This window comes from Microtus oregoni, unplaced genomic scaffold (genome assembly GCF_018167655.1).
Source record: "Microtus oregoni isolate MIOR12 unplaced genomic scaffold, Mior012 000028F_ref0000031, whole genome shotgun sequence".
Lineage (NCBI taxonomy): Eukaryota > Metazoa > Chordata > Mammalia > Rodentia > Cricetidae > Microtus > Microtus oregoni.
The window spans coordinates 21140295-21158768 of record NW_024543087.1 but is presented as its reverse complement, the minus strand read 5'-3'; the positions used below and the strand labels follow the sequence as shown (position 1 = coordinate 21158768).

Genomic DNA, 18474 nt, shown 5'->3' with positions numbered 1-18474 from the left:
GTTCAATTCCCAGCAACCACATGGTGGCTCACAACCACCTGTAATGAGGTCTGGTGCCCTCTTCTGGACTGCAGGCAGAATATTGTATACATAATAAATAAATAAATAAATAAATAAATAAATAAATAAATACTTTAACATTCAGAGCATGCAGAGGGGAATCCCACATCATCTCCCCTTTTCTGTATACATAATAAAAATGGTTTCAATTTTAACATAGTAAAATTACAAATACAAAACAGTTATCAAGCAAAAATTATAGCTATAATATTTAGTCCATTTACATTTGGCAACCTAAGGAAAATACTCTACCATCTATCCTATCTTTGTGAGTCTAAAGTTTTATATTTAATTTATCTTTGATCATAACTAAGGAAATCTATAACTGTCTTTAACTCCATCAAAGACCCCCAGAAGAATAAAATATTACCTAAGTAAATAGGAAGTACTTTGTAAGAAACTTCCAAAACTCTAAAAATGACAGCAACATCTTGCTACCTGGACTGTCACCCAAAGTTCTTTTGTAATGTTGGAGCATCCATCTTCAGCCTACAGGCCCATAGTGTCTTGCAGACTTTTCCACAAAAGAGAGAATTCAGAGAATTCTAAAGACTGTTTAGCCTATATGGACTCTGGAATCAAATGGCCTGCAATCAATGTTCAGCCGTACCATGTTCTAGGTGCATGGAAAGCATTGGCATCATTGCCCAAATTACGCCTCATTTTTCCTATCTATAAAATGGGGATCTAAATAATACCAAGCATATGTGATCATTCTGAAAATTAACTGAGATAATCAGATAAAAACACTCAGTTCAGTAATGAGCCAGTAATAAATGCTCAATAAACATAGACATTATTGTTATTAAATATACAGACATAGACCTGTAATCCTAGTACTTGAAAGGTGACAGCAGGAATATCAGGAGCTCAAGGCCAACCTCAGCAACAAAGTGAGTTCAAGGCCATCTCACCACCCCCCACAAACCCCAAAACCAACCATACAAACAAATGAAAACAAAGGACCAGCATGTGCTGTTTGCCTTTAATCTAAGCATGCAGGGAGCTGAAGCAAGAGGATCCTGAATTCTAGGCCAATCTTGACTACATAATGGATACCCGTCTCTAACAACCAAACCAAACCAAACCAAATGAAGCAAGCAAGCAACCACTGGTTGCCGCAGAGTGGCAGAACAATTAAGAAATTAGAAACCAATAGTTAATGGCAAATATGTAAATAAGCAAGGTGCACTGAACAATGTCATAGGACAGATTATAAAGTGAATTAGGATTAGGGCCAGTGACCCCAGGAGATGGGGCATAGGATGTCAGGGGCCCAGCTTTGTAACTGGCCTCTCCTCCCTGTCCCTTCACAGAAGTGGACCCTCTAAAGGGTATCACGGATGTGAAGACTGTTGTGTCTGGGACTGAATTTTCAGTAGGTGGGGCAGGTGTGTGCTTACCAGTGGAGAAGAGAGAAGTAAGATTCATTGAAGATAATGGGAGCCAGGTTTCTTATTGTCATGGAAGAAAAGCAGAGAAAGAGGAAGGAATAATGCATGGGCCTGGAATCAGAAGTGCTGAAGAGAACAAATAGATTTACAGATTCGTGTGTGCATAAACATATAGACACACACAGATATACACTTCCATAAATACATTACTTCTTTAGTATGTATCCTTGAAAGGGCCTTTGAACAATTATATCACTGTAGCAGTAAGCACACCTGGCTTGCAAATCTTTATTTTAAATGCCATTTTTCATAAAAAGAAACTGAAGTTCTGAGGATTAAAAAAATGCCAACTCAGAGGCTGGAGAGATGGCTCAGTGGTTATGAGTACTGATTGTTCTTTCAGAGGACCTGGGTCTGATTCCCTGTACCCACATGGCAGTTCACAACAGTTTGGTACTTCATTCCCAGGGTTCTAATGCCCTCTTTTAGCCTCCGTGGGCACCAGGTATAGAAATGGTACACAGACATGCATGTAGGCAAAATTATTATATACATAAAATTATAAAATTATTTTTTAAACTGGGCCAGAAAAGGAGGAGACAGGAATATTATATTGTTTTCAAAACTATGAAAATGTTCAATAAATTCCTAGAGACCTTCCCAGAAAACACAGATGCCAGCTGCAGGGAATCACACAAGAAAATATGGACCAATTTGAGCCTGAAAATATACGATGATAGTAATGGGTTGGAATCTACCAAATAAAATATGAATTAATTACAATATAAGTAAGTGAACAATAAGTGGGGGAATATGAAAAAAATCGCATTATGTCAGAATGTCAGCTCAATTGGAAAGAAATAATATAATTAGAAAATCATCAATGGATGATCAAATTACTAGACAAACATTTGATATGAAACATAAATTCAAAATATTACTCCCAAACTTCTTAGAAAGGGAAAATACCAAATGTTAAAGTAGAAGATGTATCCTTAATACCTTAGCTAAGTAGTTAAGATTAATATCACAGTAATAGGACAAAATTATTTTTTCTGTGCTGGAGCTGGAACCCAGGATCCCACATGCTAGGTAAGTGCTCTACCACCATGCTCCACCCTCAGTCTAAGGCCTGAAATAGTGCGTTAAGAAGAATATGACATTTCTGTGATATTCCTGCCTAAACTACTTAGCTTGAATCATAAGGAAATATCAGTCAACATCAATGTAGGAATATTCTACACCATAACTTTGAATGTCAGGAATTCAGACAGGAAAAAAAAAATCTCTTTTCTTTTTAACTTATTCACGCGTGTGTGCACATGTGTGGCAATGCGTGCCTGGAGGTGAGAGGACAACTTTTGGGAGTTGGAGCTTGCCTTCCATGAGGGCTTCCTTGTTCTTCCGCTGCAGCATGCTACAGCAGACAGGAGTGCTTGGCACTGGGGAAAGTAGCTGCAGAAAGGCTTGTCTTAAGAACCACCTCCTGCGCATCCCGCTAGGAACGCACTCAGTTCCAGGAGAACGCAGATGCACATCCTCAACGGTGCAGACACGGTTACAATTTAAAAGAACATCCCTTGGGTTTTCTCTGACTTCCTCCTTGTTCATGTGCCCAACATTTTCAAATCTACCTTCCAAAAAGTTTTTTTAAAATCATGCTCAGGTCCCTGAAAGGACTCTAAGCCAAGCGTCAAGTTGGTGGTCTAAAGTCATGGATGTCTCTTTTTCCCTCAGTGAAGAGTGACTCAGAATTGTGAATACCTTCAAATCAGGTGCAGCAGACCTGAAGGTGGTTTTATCCGAAAGACTGTTCTAGGTCTTCTCCCTAAGTAAAGGTCTATGTTCTAATAGACAGATTAAACAGTTGAGTAGGGTAGGAAAAAGCCATCATAGCAGAGTTCCCAGGGACTGTTGTATGGCAGAAGCCTCCTTCCCACATAAGTCTGCCTGATGTAAGTTGAGGAGAAAGAAGTCACAGGCCAGTCTCACTGTCCTGCTCACCTCTGTTCGGGCCCTGTGCTCTCTTGAGGCCCCCACAACAGCACGCAAAGGAGATCACAAGTCACAGATACCATTTTTTTTTCTCACATCCCATCAGAGATGTGGGAGTGTCATATATCAATCTGTTGATTTCATTGGTGAAGCAATAAAGAAACTGCTTGGCCCTCATAGGTTAAAACATAGGTGGGAGGAGTAAACAGAACAGAAGGCTGGGAGAAAGAAGCTGAGTCAGAGAGTCGCCATGATTCTCCCACTCCAGGCAGACGCAGGTTAAGATCATTCCTGGTAAGCCAGCTCGTGGGCTACAGCAGATTATTAGAAATGGGCTAGTCCAGGTGCGAGAGTTAGCCAAGAAAAGGCTAGATAGAAATGGGCCAAGCGGTGTTTAAACTTTTTTTTTTTTTTTTTTTTTTTAAGTTTTTCGAGACAGGGTTTCTCTGTGGTTTTGGAGCCTGTCCTGGAACTAGCTCTGTAGACCAGGCTGGTCTCGAACTCACAGAGATCCACCTGACTCTGCCTCCCAAGGGCTGGGATTAAAGGCGTGCGCCACCACCGCCCGGCTAACCAAGCGGTGTTTAAAAGAATACAGTTTCCGTGTAATTATTTCGGGTAAAGCTAGCCATGTGGGCGGCCGGGTGCCAGGGACACAGCCCGCCGCTCCTATTACTACACATCAGTGAGAATTTAGATAAATTGCAAGGGAGACTGGGGGATTGGCATAGCCAAAACTGTATGAGAGTTGACAAAGAGGAGGATGGATTCAGGGGACAACTTGTGCCTGCCAGGAACACGAATGTCTCTTCCCTTTGGCTCCAACCATATCCTCAACCCGGGGTCCAGAGGGTCATCCACTTCCAGCTTTTCTAAGACACTTGTGATGGATCATAAATAAGGATACCTCTTTCTGACAAACCTCCAGGCTTTCAATCTTCTGGCAGACAGTACTGCTAAAGTTATCTCTACTCTAAACTGTTGAACAAATGTACAGATATATGCATAAGGTCAAGCCCTTGGTGCTGAATTACGGGGTCAGTAGGTATAAGCGTTCATAGCCACCATGCCATTGTCAGAGCTTTCCTACATCTGTGCCAATAGAATATGTTAGTAAACTTTTGAATTTTGCTGTACTGGTGAGAACTGATCCCTCCCAACAGTTCACTGTGACTTCCAGCCTGGCCAAGACTCCCTGTCCCTTTTAGTAGTACAAATAGGCATCTTGAGGTGTTAGCCCAAGGCGCTGACTTATTTTTCTCTTAAAAATAAATGGGCCTGGAGAGATGCTCAGTGGTTAAGAACGCTTACTGACTTTTCAGGAATTCAGGTTCGATTCTCAGCACTCATATGGCAGCTTACAATGGTACATAACTCCAGTTCCAGGGGATCTTACGGCCTCTTCTGACATCAAGCACCAGACGCCCATGTGGTTCCCAGACATATATGTGAGAAAAATACTCATACACACACACACACAATAAATCGAAATATAAAATTTAAAATAAAAATTATGTATGTGCCTGTATTTGTGTGAATGTGTGCGTGCACACTTATAGAGGATGGAAGTTGATGCTTGGCATCTTCCTCAACTGCTCAACTTCTTATCTTTCTGAACAGGGTCTCTTACTGAACCTGAGCTCGCTGATTTGGCTGGTATGGTTAGCCAGCCAGCCCCAGAGATCCTCTTGTCTTTAGTCTCCCTGGCTCTGGAACTAGAGGTGTGTATGCCATATCTAGCTTTTAATTTAGCTTCTGGAGACTCGAACTCTGGTCTTTATCCTTGTGTGGCAAGCACTTTACCAACTGAGTGAACTCTGCATTCATTTCAAATGCCAATGTAATACTTTACTTAGATGAAAGTTGTATCATTTTTGTGGCATTTATTTTGTGTTTGTGGTTTTTTTTTTTAATGCTTATAAAAATCATCTATGATACTGGGGCTGCTTTAGTTTCTACTATTGTGTAACTCTGGCAATTAGTGAACTGTTTAAAGTGCCATGAAAAATGTAACCCAGGGGTTGGAGAGATGGCTCAGTGGTTAAGAGCATTGACTGTTCTTCCAGAGGACCCAAGTTCAATTCCCAGCACCCACATGACAGCTCACAATTGCCTGTAACTCCAGTTCCAGGGGATATGACATCTTCACACCAATGCAAATAAGATAAATTTTAAAAAGAGAAAAAAATCTAACCCATTAAAATGAAATATTGAACAATCTGGATGTTTCAAGGGGGTAAAAAGAAACAAGTAAAATAAATTTTAATAAATATAATTTAGCACAAACTATTTAAAATAGTATCACTTCAACATGTGACCAATGTAGTACAGGTTAATGACACTTGTATATTCTTCAAAGCCTGGTGGATATTTTCACTAGTACTCTACCCATCTCAGTTCCTACCAGCCATATGTCAAGCACTCAGCTGCCACACGAGCATGGGTAACATGTTTGGTACCATGGGTGGAGTTCTAGAGAGTTCTGTGTGGAGGGGTAGAGAGGAGGAGGTGGAAGCAGGTGAAAGTTCTTGTTTTGCTTAAAGTTCCAGAGAGCTACTGAGTGGACTATGCAATATTCAATATACAATACATAATATTTTCAACAAATGGCCCCCCATATGGAAAAAATAAAATTGTGTCATATACTGTGTGTAAACATATGTTCCAGATGGATAAAGAAACCAAATTTCTTAAAGAGAAAAACACAAAAGCATTAAAAATGCAAAAATTGTTAATTGGACAGTCCTTCTTAAGCAAGATTCAGAAACCATAATAGAAAAGACTATCAGTTACCAAAAATAAAAAACCAAACTTTAAACAAAATAGTAAGCGAAGTTAAGGACAAGGGATACAGAAAAAGAAATGCAAATAAATCAGTTAGAAGACAACCAACCAAAAACCATGCCAAAGTTACAAATACTTTATTACACTCAGCGTTTTATTTCTAGTGTGTGTGTGTGTGTCTCTCTGTGTGTGTGTGTTTGTGTGGGCATGCACACACCATGGTGCATGTGTGGAGTCAGTTATCCATTCACTTGTCCATTAGCCCCAGGGATGGTCAGTTCCAGGGATCGAATCCTAGTCATCAGGCTCTCCTGGCAGACAATTCTACCCACTGGAGCCATTTCACAGTTCCCTGAACAGATACTTTAAAATGCAAGCTAAAGTGCATACATTCTCCTTTCTGTAGTTATTGGTTATGTAAAAGCTATAAATGTCAGCTCAAACTCACTGCTGATTGAAGGCAATAAAGATCAAACAATAATGTACTACTTTTCTTTCTCCAGTTACTATGATAAAACAATGACCAGAAACGTCTTCGGGGAGGTAAGGGTTTATTCTTCATTGAGGGAAGCCAAGACATAAACTCAAAGCAGGAACCTAAAGGCAGGAACTGAAGCAGATACCATGGTAGAATGCTGCTTACCGGTTTGCCCAGCTTGCTTTCTTATACCGCTTGTTCAGGAATGGCACCACCCACAATGGGTGAGGCTCTGCTATAACAATCACCAAAACTGACCTATACACATGACCAAAGGCCAATCTGATGGAGGCAATTCTTCAAGTGAGGTTTTGTAGCAGACATTCTCGGACCACCAGCCCCCAAAGCATGACATGTGGTGTGGGAAGTCCTTCTGTATATGTGTGCATTTAATGGTTAATGAATAAAGAAGTTGGTTGGGCCTATTACAGGGCAGAATAGAGCAACGTGAGAATTCCAAGCAGAGATGGAGGAGAAAGTAGGCAGAGTCAGTCAGGGAAATGTCATGTAGCTGCTGAAGGAAACAGATGTCAGAACCTTATCTGTAAACCACAAGCCTCGAGGTAAAATATAAAATAACAGAGATGAGTTAATGTAGATGTAAGAGTTAGTTAATAAGCCTGAGCTAATTGGCCAAGCAGTCTTTTAATTAATATAGTTTCTGTGTGATTATTTTGGATCTGGGAGGCTGGGAAATAAACAAACAGTCTCTGCCTACAGACATGGAGACTTTTTTTTTTTTTTTTTTGAGGGTTTCGCTGTAGCTTTGGAGCCTGTCCTGGAACTAGCTCTAGTAGACCAGGCTGGCCTCAAACTCACAAGAGATCCTCCTGCCTCTGCCTCCTGAGTGCTGGGATTAAAGGCGTGCGCCACCTTTTATTAACAATGAATGCTTGGTTTTATCTTATGCTTGTTCACTAGCTCTTATAACTTAATTTAACCTGTTTCTCTTCATCTACGCTCTGCCTAGGGATTTTTACTTTTCTTTCATTCTGTATGTCCTATCTTTCTGTTTCCTCTGTGTCTAACTGTCTGGCAGCTGCCTGGATGGCTGGCCCTGGGTGTCTCTCTTGTTAGCCCTCTCAAGCCTAGATTCTTCCTCCTACTTATTCTCTCTGCCTACCAGCGCCTCCCCCCACCCCCATCACTCTGCTGCCTAGCTATTAGCTGTTCAGTGTTTTATTAGACCAATCAGTTGCCTTAGGCAGGCAAGGTAAAACAAATGCAACATACCTTTACACAGTTAAGGTAATATTCTGCAACAAGGTTCCTTCTTCCTAGGTGACTCTAGTTTGTACCAAGTTGCCAATAACTAACTGGTATGATTCCCTTTTAAGCTCCTTGGTAGAAGTATACATTGGTAAAGTCTTTTGGAGGGCAACTGAAAAAGAATCTACCAAAATTAAAACAAAACTCCCTTTGGCTCATGATTTCATTTCAAGGAATCCACCCTTTGAAACATCTATCTACACGCACCAGGATGAGTGTGCAAGGAAGTGAAGTATAGTACCCGAACAGATAAGATCTCTCAGGGTCCCCCTGAATCAGGAATACCCTGGGGGTATCTCTGGGTGCTTTGTCATACAAGACTCCTCAAAATTTCAAGGGATTTTGATGAGTTAAAGAAGCAAACTATGGGGTTAACAGCGGAGCCTGGCCGGCTTGTGGAGCATGCATGAGGTCCAGGGCTTGTTCTCCAGCAGGCACATAAACCAGGCATGGTGGAACACGTGTGTAATCCCGGCACTCAAGACGTGAAGGAAGGAGGATCAGAAGTTCAAGGGCATCCTCAACTATATGTTGAGTTTGAGGTCAGCCTGGGATACTAGCCCTGTCTCAAACAAAACAAAAAACAAAAACAAAAAACAAAACAAACAAACAAAAAATCCCATCACAATCATGTGAACCATGGAAAATTTTAAAACACAGTTGTGGATCTAATATATGTGCAAATGCCTAGAGAAAGGGCTATGGGGCAAGCACCAAGCTAGGTGACAGGGAAGAAGAGCGAAGGCACATGTGGAGGGGAAAGTTCACATTCTATGCCTTGTGCGTCCCTGCTGTTTGTTTCCAGCACGGTGGAGGGAGGTTTGCAGAGGGGCACTCTCAGGTGATCCAGCAGATGATGCTCGCTTGTGGAGATGTAACCAGGAGATGTACGCTAGGGGTGCGGGCATCCCTGGCTCTGTGGGCTCTGGGTTGCCTGGATATCTGTCTTTGTGGGTACTAGCCAGTGGAATCACTGAGGCTATAACAGAGCCATGCAAAGAACACCTGTCAACTCCATATCCCCCCCCCCCCCCCCCAGCCACCAAGGCCCCAATCCTGTGGCATCTCAAACCCAAGGCTGGCCTGCTTTCAGAGTAGTAAATACCAAGTGCTATGGTATTTTCTGACTTTTCTTAATTATGTCCTTCTGGAGAAGAATAAGTTCAGCCACGGTGACAGGCAAAACCAAGGACGTTGGGGTAGGTTTGTAGAGTGTGGTTGTGGCTGTGGCTTTCATTTTCCCTGGGGCAAAGAAGCCTCAGGCTGAGGTCAGAGCTTCCCAGCATCTAGATGCTGAGGCATATTGGGAAATGTCAGAAATTGCCACCCACACCTTGGCAAGGGAGAGAAGAGACTTAGAGGGCTACACAGTGTGGGGACCATGGTGTGACATCAGGAAGAGTCTGTGCTTGGTTTCTGAGGGTTCAATAACAGTGTTGCTATTTTTTTTATGTCAGATAGATATATTTATTTAAAAACAACTTTATTTTATGTGCATTGGTGTGAAGGTGTCAGATTCCCTGGAACTGGAATTACAGACAGGTGTGAGCTGCCATGTGGGTGCTGGGAATTGAACCGGGTCCTCTGGAAGAGCAGTCAGTGCTTCCAACCAGTGAGCCATCTCTCCAGCCCCCACAGTGTTGCTATTTTATTCTTACTCAGAGATTAACATTGAATGCGGATGTGAAGAAGGTGAGAAAAGAAGCGATATGGATGTCAGAGGGAAGAAGAATCCAAGCCAGAGGAAAGATTGTGTGTCTAAGGTTGGAAGGAGAGTCAGGGAGCCACAGTTGCAGCCATGGTAGCTGGAGGAGAGTAGGAGGTACCATTAGAAGGCACGTTTGAGTGAGGGGTCGGACTTGAGAACTGCACTCACATCTTGCAAGAACTCTGTCTTTTATTTTGGATGAGCTAGGGAGACACTGGCACCAGAAAGCTGGTGCATGGCGCATCAGGCTGACGCTTTTACAGGATGACTCCGGCTGGTGCGGTAGAACACACTGTGAGCGAGGGAGAGAGTGGCAGGCAGGCGCCATGGGGTGACGGGGTGATGGGGTGGGGGCGTGGAGGTGGGGAGGCACCTGCAACACATCAAAGGAGAGGCGGGAGCTGAGCCTTTCTTTACTGGGTGGCTAGTACCAGAATCACCTTTAGGGCTCCTGAGAACACAGGTTGCCCCCCACCCCCATTCTAGTTGCTCCTCCTCTTAGTCTGGGGTGAGGCCCAGGAATTTGCATTTCTATAATTCCCTGGTGATGCAGCTGGTTTGGAAATCACACCCAGGGGTCCTTTAAGATTTCCTTCACAGCACTGATGAAAACTTACAGTTAGTAATTGCTGCTTCTAAACACTCAAGGAAGCTCTTTGTCATTCCTGTGTCCCTAGTGCCTCATGTTTGGTCCAGCAAAAATGTATGTATATTGGGCACAGGCTTTTGGCCACAGCCAGGATTAGCAAAGGAACTTGTCGAAAATTCCTCATTTGAACTGTTTGGTAGTGTTTGGTGATGAAACTCACAGAAGTGGTCACTAGAGCGAAGGGTTCATTATACCAACAGTAATAATAGCAAGCATAGCGCGTACCTGGTGTCTGGTCAGGTCTTTTATTTATAGCTTCTCCAATTAAGTCCTTGTAAAAGCCCTGCAAGTCAGGCCTTAGCGCTTCTGTTTTATAAACGAGGAAACCAAAGCTCAGAGAGTTAAATTTTCCCAAGGCTACACCATTGGTAAATACCAGAATCTAGCTTGGCTTGAATGACAGCTCTGGGATCATACTGTCTCAAGATGTCATTGGTCAAATGTGGACGTCTGAAAGGTCCTCTGGAAGCCTCAGCTTCTTTCCTTGGGGATTATTAGCTTGTTGCAAAATGTGGATGCTGTATCTTCGCCTTAAAGTAACACACCCCCTCCCCCCAATCACCACCTGCCTTTTGTTTTCTTGAGTGGAGAGCCCTGTCCGCACAGCGGGTTTCCAGCCTCAGGTCTTTCCTGAAGGAGCCCTCGTTCCCTACGAGGGAGCAGTGGCCACCGCAGACTTCTGTGTTCTCCACCAGTCACTGATGGCATGCTTTTCATTCAGTTCATGCCCACTTCCCAGTCTCTTCCTGCAGGGCTATGGGCACTGTATTCCGTGCTGGGGAATTAAAGCTTGACAAATTGAGGCCAGCTTGTCTCCAAATGGAATCCAGCCCTCTCTCACTACAGGAGAGAGGGGGAAAAATCATGGTCCAACACTTCCCTCCCTCCTCAGCCTTTCTCTTCCTGCCTGGCAGAGGATAAAAATAGCATCTCTTAGGACCTGAGTGTGGACAGGGCAACTGTGAGCTTGAAGCCGGGCAGGGCAGAGAGCAGCTGCTCTCCACAGGCAGGGAGGGAGGCATGAGGTCAGTGTACAGGCTACAAGGATGGGATGACCCTGGTCCGGAGGAACTGAGGCGGAACACTTGGGAGCCAACCTGAGTGACAACTCTTGGTGTGAGCTTGGTTGTCATGGTAGGGAACTCCAACTCCCCAATATTCCTTTTCAGAGTCTCTGGCGCATATCAGAGATTCTTACTTATCTTGTTTAGGGAGCAAAGGCTTCTTAGAGCAAGCAATGAAATGAAAAACCACTTTGGTGTATGTGGAAGCATCCATGAACACAGACAGCAATTCATAGCATACATATGCTGCATATTTCCTGGGGGGAGCATGGACCACAGGTTAAAACTCCAGATACTTGTTGACTTACAGCGAAGTAGAACTAGAATAAGAAATACAAATTCGTCACATATAAAAACAAGTTTGCTGGGCGTGGTGGTGCACGCCTTTTATCTGAGCACTCAGGAAGCAGAGGCAGGCGGATTTCTGTGAGTTTGAGGCCAGCCTGGTATGCTGATCAAGTTCCAGGCAGGCAAGGGCTACATAGTGAGACCCTGTCTCAAAAAAAAAAAAAAAAAAAAAAAAAACAAAAAAACCCAAGCCCAAACAAAAGAACAAAAGCCAAGATATAAAATAAAAACAAGCTTACCAAAGTTTGCCTAGGTCTTTCTGGAAAGTGTGGGGCATACAATCCCAGGGAACAGACTCGCGAAGGTCAAGACTGACTTCTGATGATGGGATAAGGGAAGACTACTTACCCACACCGTCTCACTAAACAAAACAGCATCCGAATGCACCCAAGACTTGGGGCGCATCTGGGGAAGAATGGAAGGGCCAGAGGTTTACCGTGGACCAATCAACCCCAGCAATCAACAACGTGGGCCAGGGACTGGCTATCTTTACATAGGCTGCACACAGAACCCTTCGCCTGGTCAGGTCACTTCATTATTTTTGGATTAACTTGTTTCTCTTTATCTTATTTTCTTCATTCTTTGCACATTCCACACATGTAAACAACGTATGTTATTTATATCAACCAGGACTCGCTGCCCCTACCACGACTTCAAGTCTGCGACGACGCGGCGTGCACGCGCGCTCCAGACCCTGGCGCTTTCAGCCGGGCGGAGCGTGCGTGCGCGCCCTCGGTCACGCGCACGCGCGCGTCTCCGCCGGTAGCTCTCTCCCTCCCCCGCCCTCCCGTTCCCGGGCGGCCGGTCTGAAGCGGCGGCGCTATGAGCTGGCCGGCCGCCCCCGGCTCGGGGCTGTGAGGCGCTCGGGGCCGGGGTGCGCGGAGGCGCGGCGGGCGGCGGACGCTCCTGCTCGGCGGCGGCCATGCGCGCGGGCCGGGGCGACGTCCCGGGGACCGGCGGCCTGAGGGCCCCGCCGCCGCCGCTGCTGCTGCTGCTGCTGGCGCTGCTGCCCGCCGCCGCCCCACGGTCCCCGGCCCTGGCCGCCGCTCCTGCGGGCCCCAGCGTGAGCCTCTACCTGAGCGAGGACGAGGTGCGCCGGCTGCTCGGTGAGTGGCGCCGCTCCCGGGGCCTCGTGAGCCCGCGGTGCTGCCGCCCGCCCGCGCGCGCTCACTCGCCCGCTCTCGCCGCAGCCTCTCTGCGCGTGTCACTCTAGGCCGCGGAGCTCCGGAGTCCCGGAGTCGGCGCTTCGGACTTGGGTGGCCGTCCCTTAGCTTGCTGTGGGTGGCCCAGAGGCCACGCTGCTGCGCGCGTGCTCTCTGGTTAGCGAGTGGGGCAAGGTGAGCCGGGCGCCCCGGGTGTGTGGCATCCTGCACACCTTAGGCCGACCGGACCTGCACCTTTGAGGTTGGGCTTGGGGGTCGTTGAGTGTGACCTGGGGCTGCAATTCCAGGCCACTCGCCTGCTCTGCAGACCCAGGAGCGAGAAGTTGGCTTTGGGTCGGTCGGTGGTTGCGTTTACCTGGTTAGCTCCGTTGTGTGGGAGTCCGTTTGGAAAATGATTCTCCCCCTTCGTTTGGAACTTTGGATTCGGAAGGTCAGCCCTTCAAGGAAGGCCTGACCAGCCATCAGAATGAAGTCTCTGGTTGTTGACCATACCCAACTTTCACCTTTTGTGCATTAAGGCAGTCCTCTTGGTCTCAGGGTGTGGCGTTTCTGAGTGGAGTGTTGGAACTGAAAAGTTCGCCTCCTAAACATCCATTTCTGTCACTTTTATTTTAGTGGGCGCGCATGTTTCTCTCTCTCCCTCCTTCTCTCTCTCTGTTTCTCTCTGTGTGTGTGTGCGCGTTAGAGGAGTTTCTTCTCTCTCTCTCTCTCTCTCTCTCTCTGTCTCTGTCTCTGTCTCTCTCTCTCTCACAGGGATTCTGTGTAGCCCGGGCTGTTCTGGAACCCACTATGTAGACCAGGTTGGCCTCGAGCTCACAGGCCAGCCTGTTAGTGTGTTAGTGGAGTTTCTTGAGGTCTGTTGAGAGAGCTCAGCATCGGAATGAAATTGCTTTTAGCAGACTGTTTAGACTTTGCTATACGTGTGGGTTCGTATTCTAACCAAAGAGGACTTGTGTTTTTGTAACGTCCTGTCTTAATCCTCCTTATAGTCTGAATTTCGTCTAGCAGAATTGAAACTGCATCTCAGTTGCTCTTGGAACATGGGAGAAGGGCTTAAGAAAAATGACGATTTGTAAAGCAACTCCTAGGCTACTCATGCTGTTGTAAAGTGTTGTTGTTGAAAGAACTTACACAGTTGTGACTTTATCAACATGCACTTCCTCTTCTCCTGTCTCAGCCTGGATGGAAGTGGGGGACAAAAGCAGCTAGCTGCAGACATGGACCGAGTGCTTACACGTATGTAGATATGCTGCACATTAGGAGCTTGCTTGCTTGCTTGCTTGCTTTATTTATTTATTTATTTATTTATTTTTGTGTGTGTACCAGGATGTGTTTGTTGTGTGGAGGTCAGAGGACAACTTGAGGGAGTAGCTTATCCCCTTCCACAATATGGGTCCTAGGACTTGAGCTCAGGTGATCCACTGTGACTTCTAGCACCTTTATCTGCTGAGCCATCTTGCTGGGGAGCAGTGTAAACTTATACATGTTACTTCTTCTAAGTTTCTTGTTATCCAGTGGGGTAAAAATGTCACGGGAGATGAGGAAAGTGAGGCTTTAAATAACTTGCTTGAGGTGACATGGCTTATTTCATACATTACATATATAGTTTATGCCCACACAAAACAGTGTTTGTTGGCTGCAGACTAAGTTTAAGGCATGACGATATTGTGTATATAGAAGTTTGATTATGGCCTGTTAGAAAAGAGACCACTGCTCATTAGTACTTGGAGTGATTCCTTTGTAGCCAGGAACTGATCTTCTTAGGATTGATGAGCTCTCGACTATGCTCACTCCGGCGAGTGAGCAGTGTGTGATGTGGAGATGGGGAGCTTGCCTCCTAGTTCTCTCTCATCCACCCTGAGGTAGTATCTGCCAAGCAAACTGAGTTGACCTATTAGTGTAGCGTCTAAATCTTCATCTACCAGAGCTTGGGCCTCTTTTTGTCCCTTAATGTCACATGCAGAGGCGCTGCCTTTGAAGGATTCTCTGGCTTTGTCTGGGTGGCACAGAGTAAGAAGTGGGATGTCTGCAGGGCCTCCTGAACGTGGCTGTTATGGTGTGCACTACTTGGAATAGTGCGTTCCTACATATTTTCAAATGCTTACATGGTTGAATGCCTTCCAAAAGCTTAGATAAGCTAATCTTCATTTCAGAGCGTTTCTAAGACAGTGGGTTCAGAATGCCAAGTAAAAACTTAGACCTCAGTAGTGACAACTTTATATGTTGAACTAGTCATGCTTGATAGAAGTGGTTTTAATTCAGTCACTACAAGCACAGAGCAAAAAAAAAAAAATCCAATAGCAAAAGAGGGCTTAACCCAGAAACTGTCGGTACCCTCCCTGCCTTTGGCCCTTTTGTTCTGTGGGCCCCACTCCCCCAGTGGTCATAGTTCTCTCAACTGTTCTGTTTATTTTTTCCTTGTTTTCTTTTTGAATTTCTACACCAGAGTGGAATGAGCATTTGTCTTCCAGAATCATTCCTATAAACCATACTCTCCAATGCAGTTTTTAAGAAAATCTTTAAATGCTTTTTTTTATTTCATGTGCATTCAAGTATATGAGAGTGATGGATCCCCTGGAACTAAAGTTACGGACAGTTGTGAGCTGCCACGTGGGATGCTGGGAATTGAACCTAGGTCCCTCTGCAAGAGCAGCCAGTGCTCTGAACCTCTGAACCCCTCCAGTGCATTTTAAAGCCAGAAGTCAGTATTGATAATACTGTATACAAATACATTGTCCTTGTCTGAATTGAATAGAAACTGGCCACTCCACACCCACCCCATTTTTTGTTTCCCCAGGAGCAAAGAGTTGGATTTTGAGCTTTTCTGATTAGTCTGCCTTGTGTCTGTGCCTGTATTCCCTCAGGTACGTGCTGAGTGCTTTTGATTCCCCCCTTCTCCCAACCCTCCTTCCAGGTAGCGTTTCAGGACATCTGTTAGTTCCATTGCATTTCTCCTAGTGATGTCTTGATTTAGTGTCCTCCACACTCTTGCTTCAGGCTGGACAGTAGCACTTTGTGCCTCCTCTGTCCTCTTTTGGTCTCGTGTCCTCTGCTTTCTTGATTTGCTTTCCTTTGCTGATTGTGTATATCCTCAGCACAGTCCTCAGAATGATGTGGTGCATAGGGAAGAGAAGTTATTTGAGGCCCAACATGTCTGAACATTTTCATTTTATCCTCGCACTTTGTAGACAGTCTGACTGGCTTTAGAATTTTAGATTTTTGTTTATAATTCTAATGGTATTTTTTTCTTGTAAGAATTTCAAATAAAAGATCTGAAATCATTTTTAACCTCCCACCCCCACCCCACGCACAGTTTTTAGACTTTCAGAGTGTTTTCCTCTGGCATTCTAAAGTGTTTTGTGTGTTTGTTTGTTGAGACAGGGTTTCTCTGTAGCTTTGGAGGCTGTCCTGGAACTTGCTCTGTGGACCAGGCTGGCCTCGAACTCACAGAGATCTGCCTGGCTCTGCCTCCTGAGTGCTGGGATTAAAGTGTGTGCAACCACTGCCTGGCAGTATTCTGAAGTTTTATAAGCAAGCATTGGGTTCATTTGTTAATCTGGATGCAAAGTCTTCCAATTTTGGGAAGGTCTGTTCACTTTTTAAAAATATTTATTTATTATGTATACAATATTCTGTCTGTGTGTATGCCTGCAGGCCAGAAGAGGGCACCAGACCTCATTACAGGTGGTTGTAAGCCACCATGTGGTTGCTGGGAATTGAACTCAGGACCTTTGGAAGAGTAGGCAATGCTCTTAACCACTGAGCCATCTCTCCAGCCCTCTGTTCACTTTTTAAATAATATCCTATGCCTTATTTTTTCCCATATATTTTTTTTCTGAGATGGCTATCCTGTGTCTATTGAGTCTCCAAGTTGATCTTGAAGTTTTCTTATCTTCTTATTTCTTTGTAATGAAGCTAGTAGACAGAGAGTTTTCCCTTTCATTTAAAAAATATTTGTAAGTTTTAGGATTTTTGTTCTCTATATTTCATTGTGTCTTATGAGTGTGTCATCATTTTTCTCAGAGGTGTGTATTACTTTTATTTTATTTTTTTTTTTTTTGCCTTTCTGTTTCAGTTCTGTTTATGGTCATAGATGGATGATCCTTGGCTTTGTTAGTAGGAGTGAGATGCTGGAATTGACAGGAGAGATGTGGATGAGTCCTGGTGTCTGCTGGAATTGACAGGAGAGATGAGGATGAATCCTGATGCCTCCTGGGATTGACAGGAGAGATGTGGATGGGTCCTGATGTCTGCTGCAGTGCAGATGGACTTTGTGCTGGAAGCCTGTCCAAAACACCAGAGTTTGTATCCAATTAGGGTTCTGCTCAGTGTCGGTAAAGAAGCCTCTGGAAACTTCCTGTCTCTGGAATGCTGGGTGATAAATCAGCTGTCAGGATTTGGACTACCTGGCTGGGGGAGGAATGGAAGTTATCACCCTTTGGGTTATAGGCTTTGACTACTGGCTATAAAATCCCCTCCCTTTTGGCTCTATTTCCTTGACCTTGGGTCTCCTGCTGAACCTGGGGACCTGCAGCTTTGAGTATTTGCAGAGTGGCTCCTTCCTTGTGAGTCCTGACTTCCGGGCAGCCTTTGGTACCTCCTAGGTACACATCTAGAACTGAGCCTTTGAGGGATCATGAGGTTGTGATCTCCTCTACCTGCTTTCCATCAGCAAAAGTTTGCTAAAATATATGATATTTTCCTCTTCCTATCTTGGCTTGATATATGCGGTTCCTTTACTGTCTAAAGCCTTGAGACGTTCTTAGCTGTGTAATGGCAGCTAAGCTTGGTCCTTACTGAATATGACTTGTGGCAGTTGTTTCGTAGGGAGAGTGGTGGAGGGAGTGTTGCTGATGTGTGGGAGTCCTTTGCCTGTGTCAAATGCATCGTCCTCATAAGTGTGTACTGCCGCTTTCACCCTGTACACAGGGGCTGCTGAAACAAGATCCCACAAACTGAAGTGCTTAGAAGCAACAGAAATGTATTTTTCACAGTTCTGGTTGCTGGGAATGCCACTATCAAAGTGCTGGTGGGTAGGTTTCTGGTGAGGGCTTTCTTTCTGCTTCATAGATATCCTAGCTGTGTTCTCACACAGTGAGAGTGTGGAGTGGGCTCTGTGGTCTTCATTACAGGGGCACTAGTCCCACTCACCTCGTTCTGGCCTAGTCCCCTCCAGAGGCCCTGCTTACTTATCTGTCTTACCTGGAGTTTAGAATTGTAACATGAATTCTGATGCAGGGGGAGGTTTTCACCTTAGCACTGATGAAACAGGCTTGTAGTGGGTCCTTAGTCTATGCCCTTTGCATGTGGTCCTGGTGGAAGTCTGCTTTTTCTGAAGACTTCCCAGCTCTTGTGGGGGTGGGGTGGGGTTAATCTCATGTCACATGAGGCCCTGCCTATGGCTCTTAATACTGTCCTTAACGGACTACAATACTGGCTATCAGTGCCCACATTTTAACTGTGAGGACCTTGATTCAGGGTATTGTGGACATTGAGAAAGCGAGGCCTGACTCAGTTGTCCCTGCTGCTTCCGTCAGTCCTGTAAGAGCTGCAGTTAAGCCA

At 45.0% G+C, this 18474-nt stretch overlaps 1 protein-coding gene across 2 annotated transcripts in view; it reads left to right on the top strand.

Annotated features, from left to right (window-relative positions):
- The first annotated feature begins 12512 nt into the window (after nt 1-12512).
- The window catches only part of Ryk (receptor like tyrosine kinase), a 79904-nt gene continuing 73942 nt past the window's right edge, over nt 12513-18474 (top strand). For both annotated transcript variants that reach the window (XM_041677385.1, XM_041677384.1), the window contains exon 1: nt 12513-12855. In XM_041677385.1, coding sequence (XP_041533319.1) covers nt 12672-12855 — 184 coding nt within the window. In that variant the 5' untranslated portion in view covers nt 12513-12671. The remainder of the gene's footprint in view (nt 12856-18474) is intronic.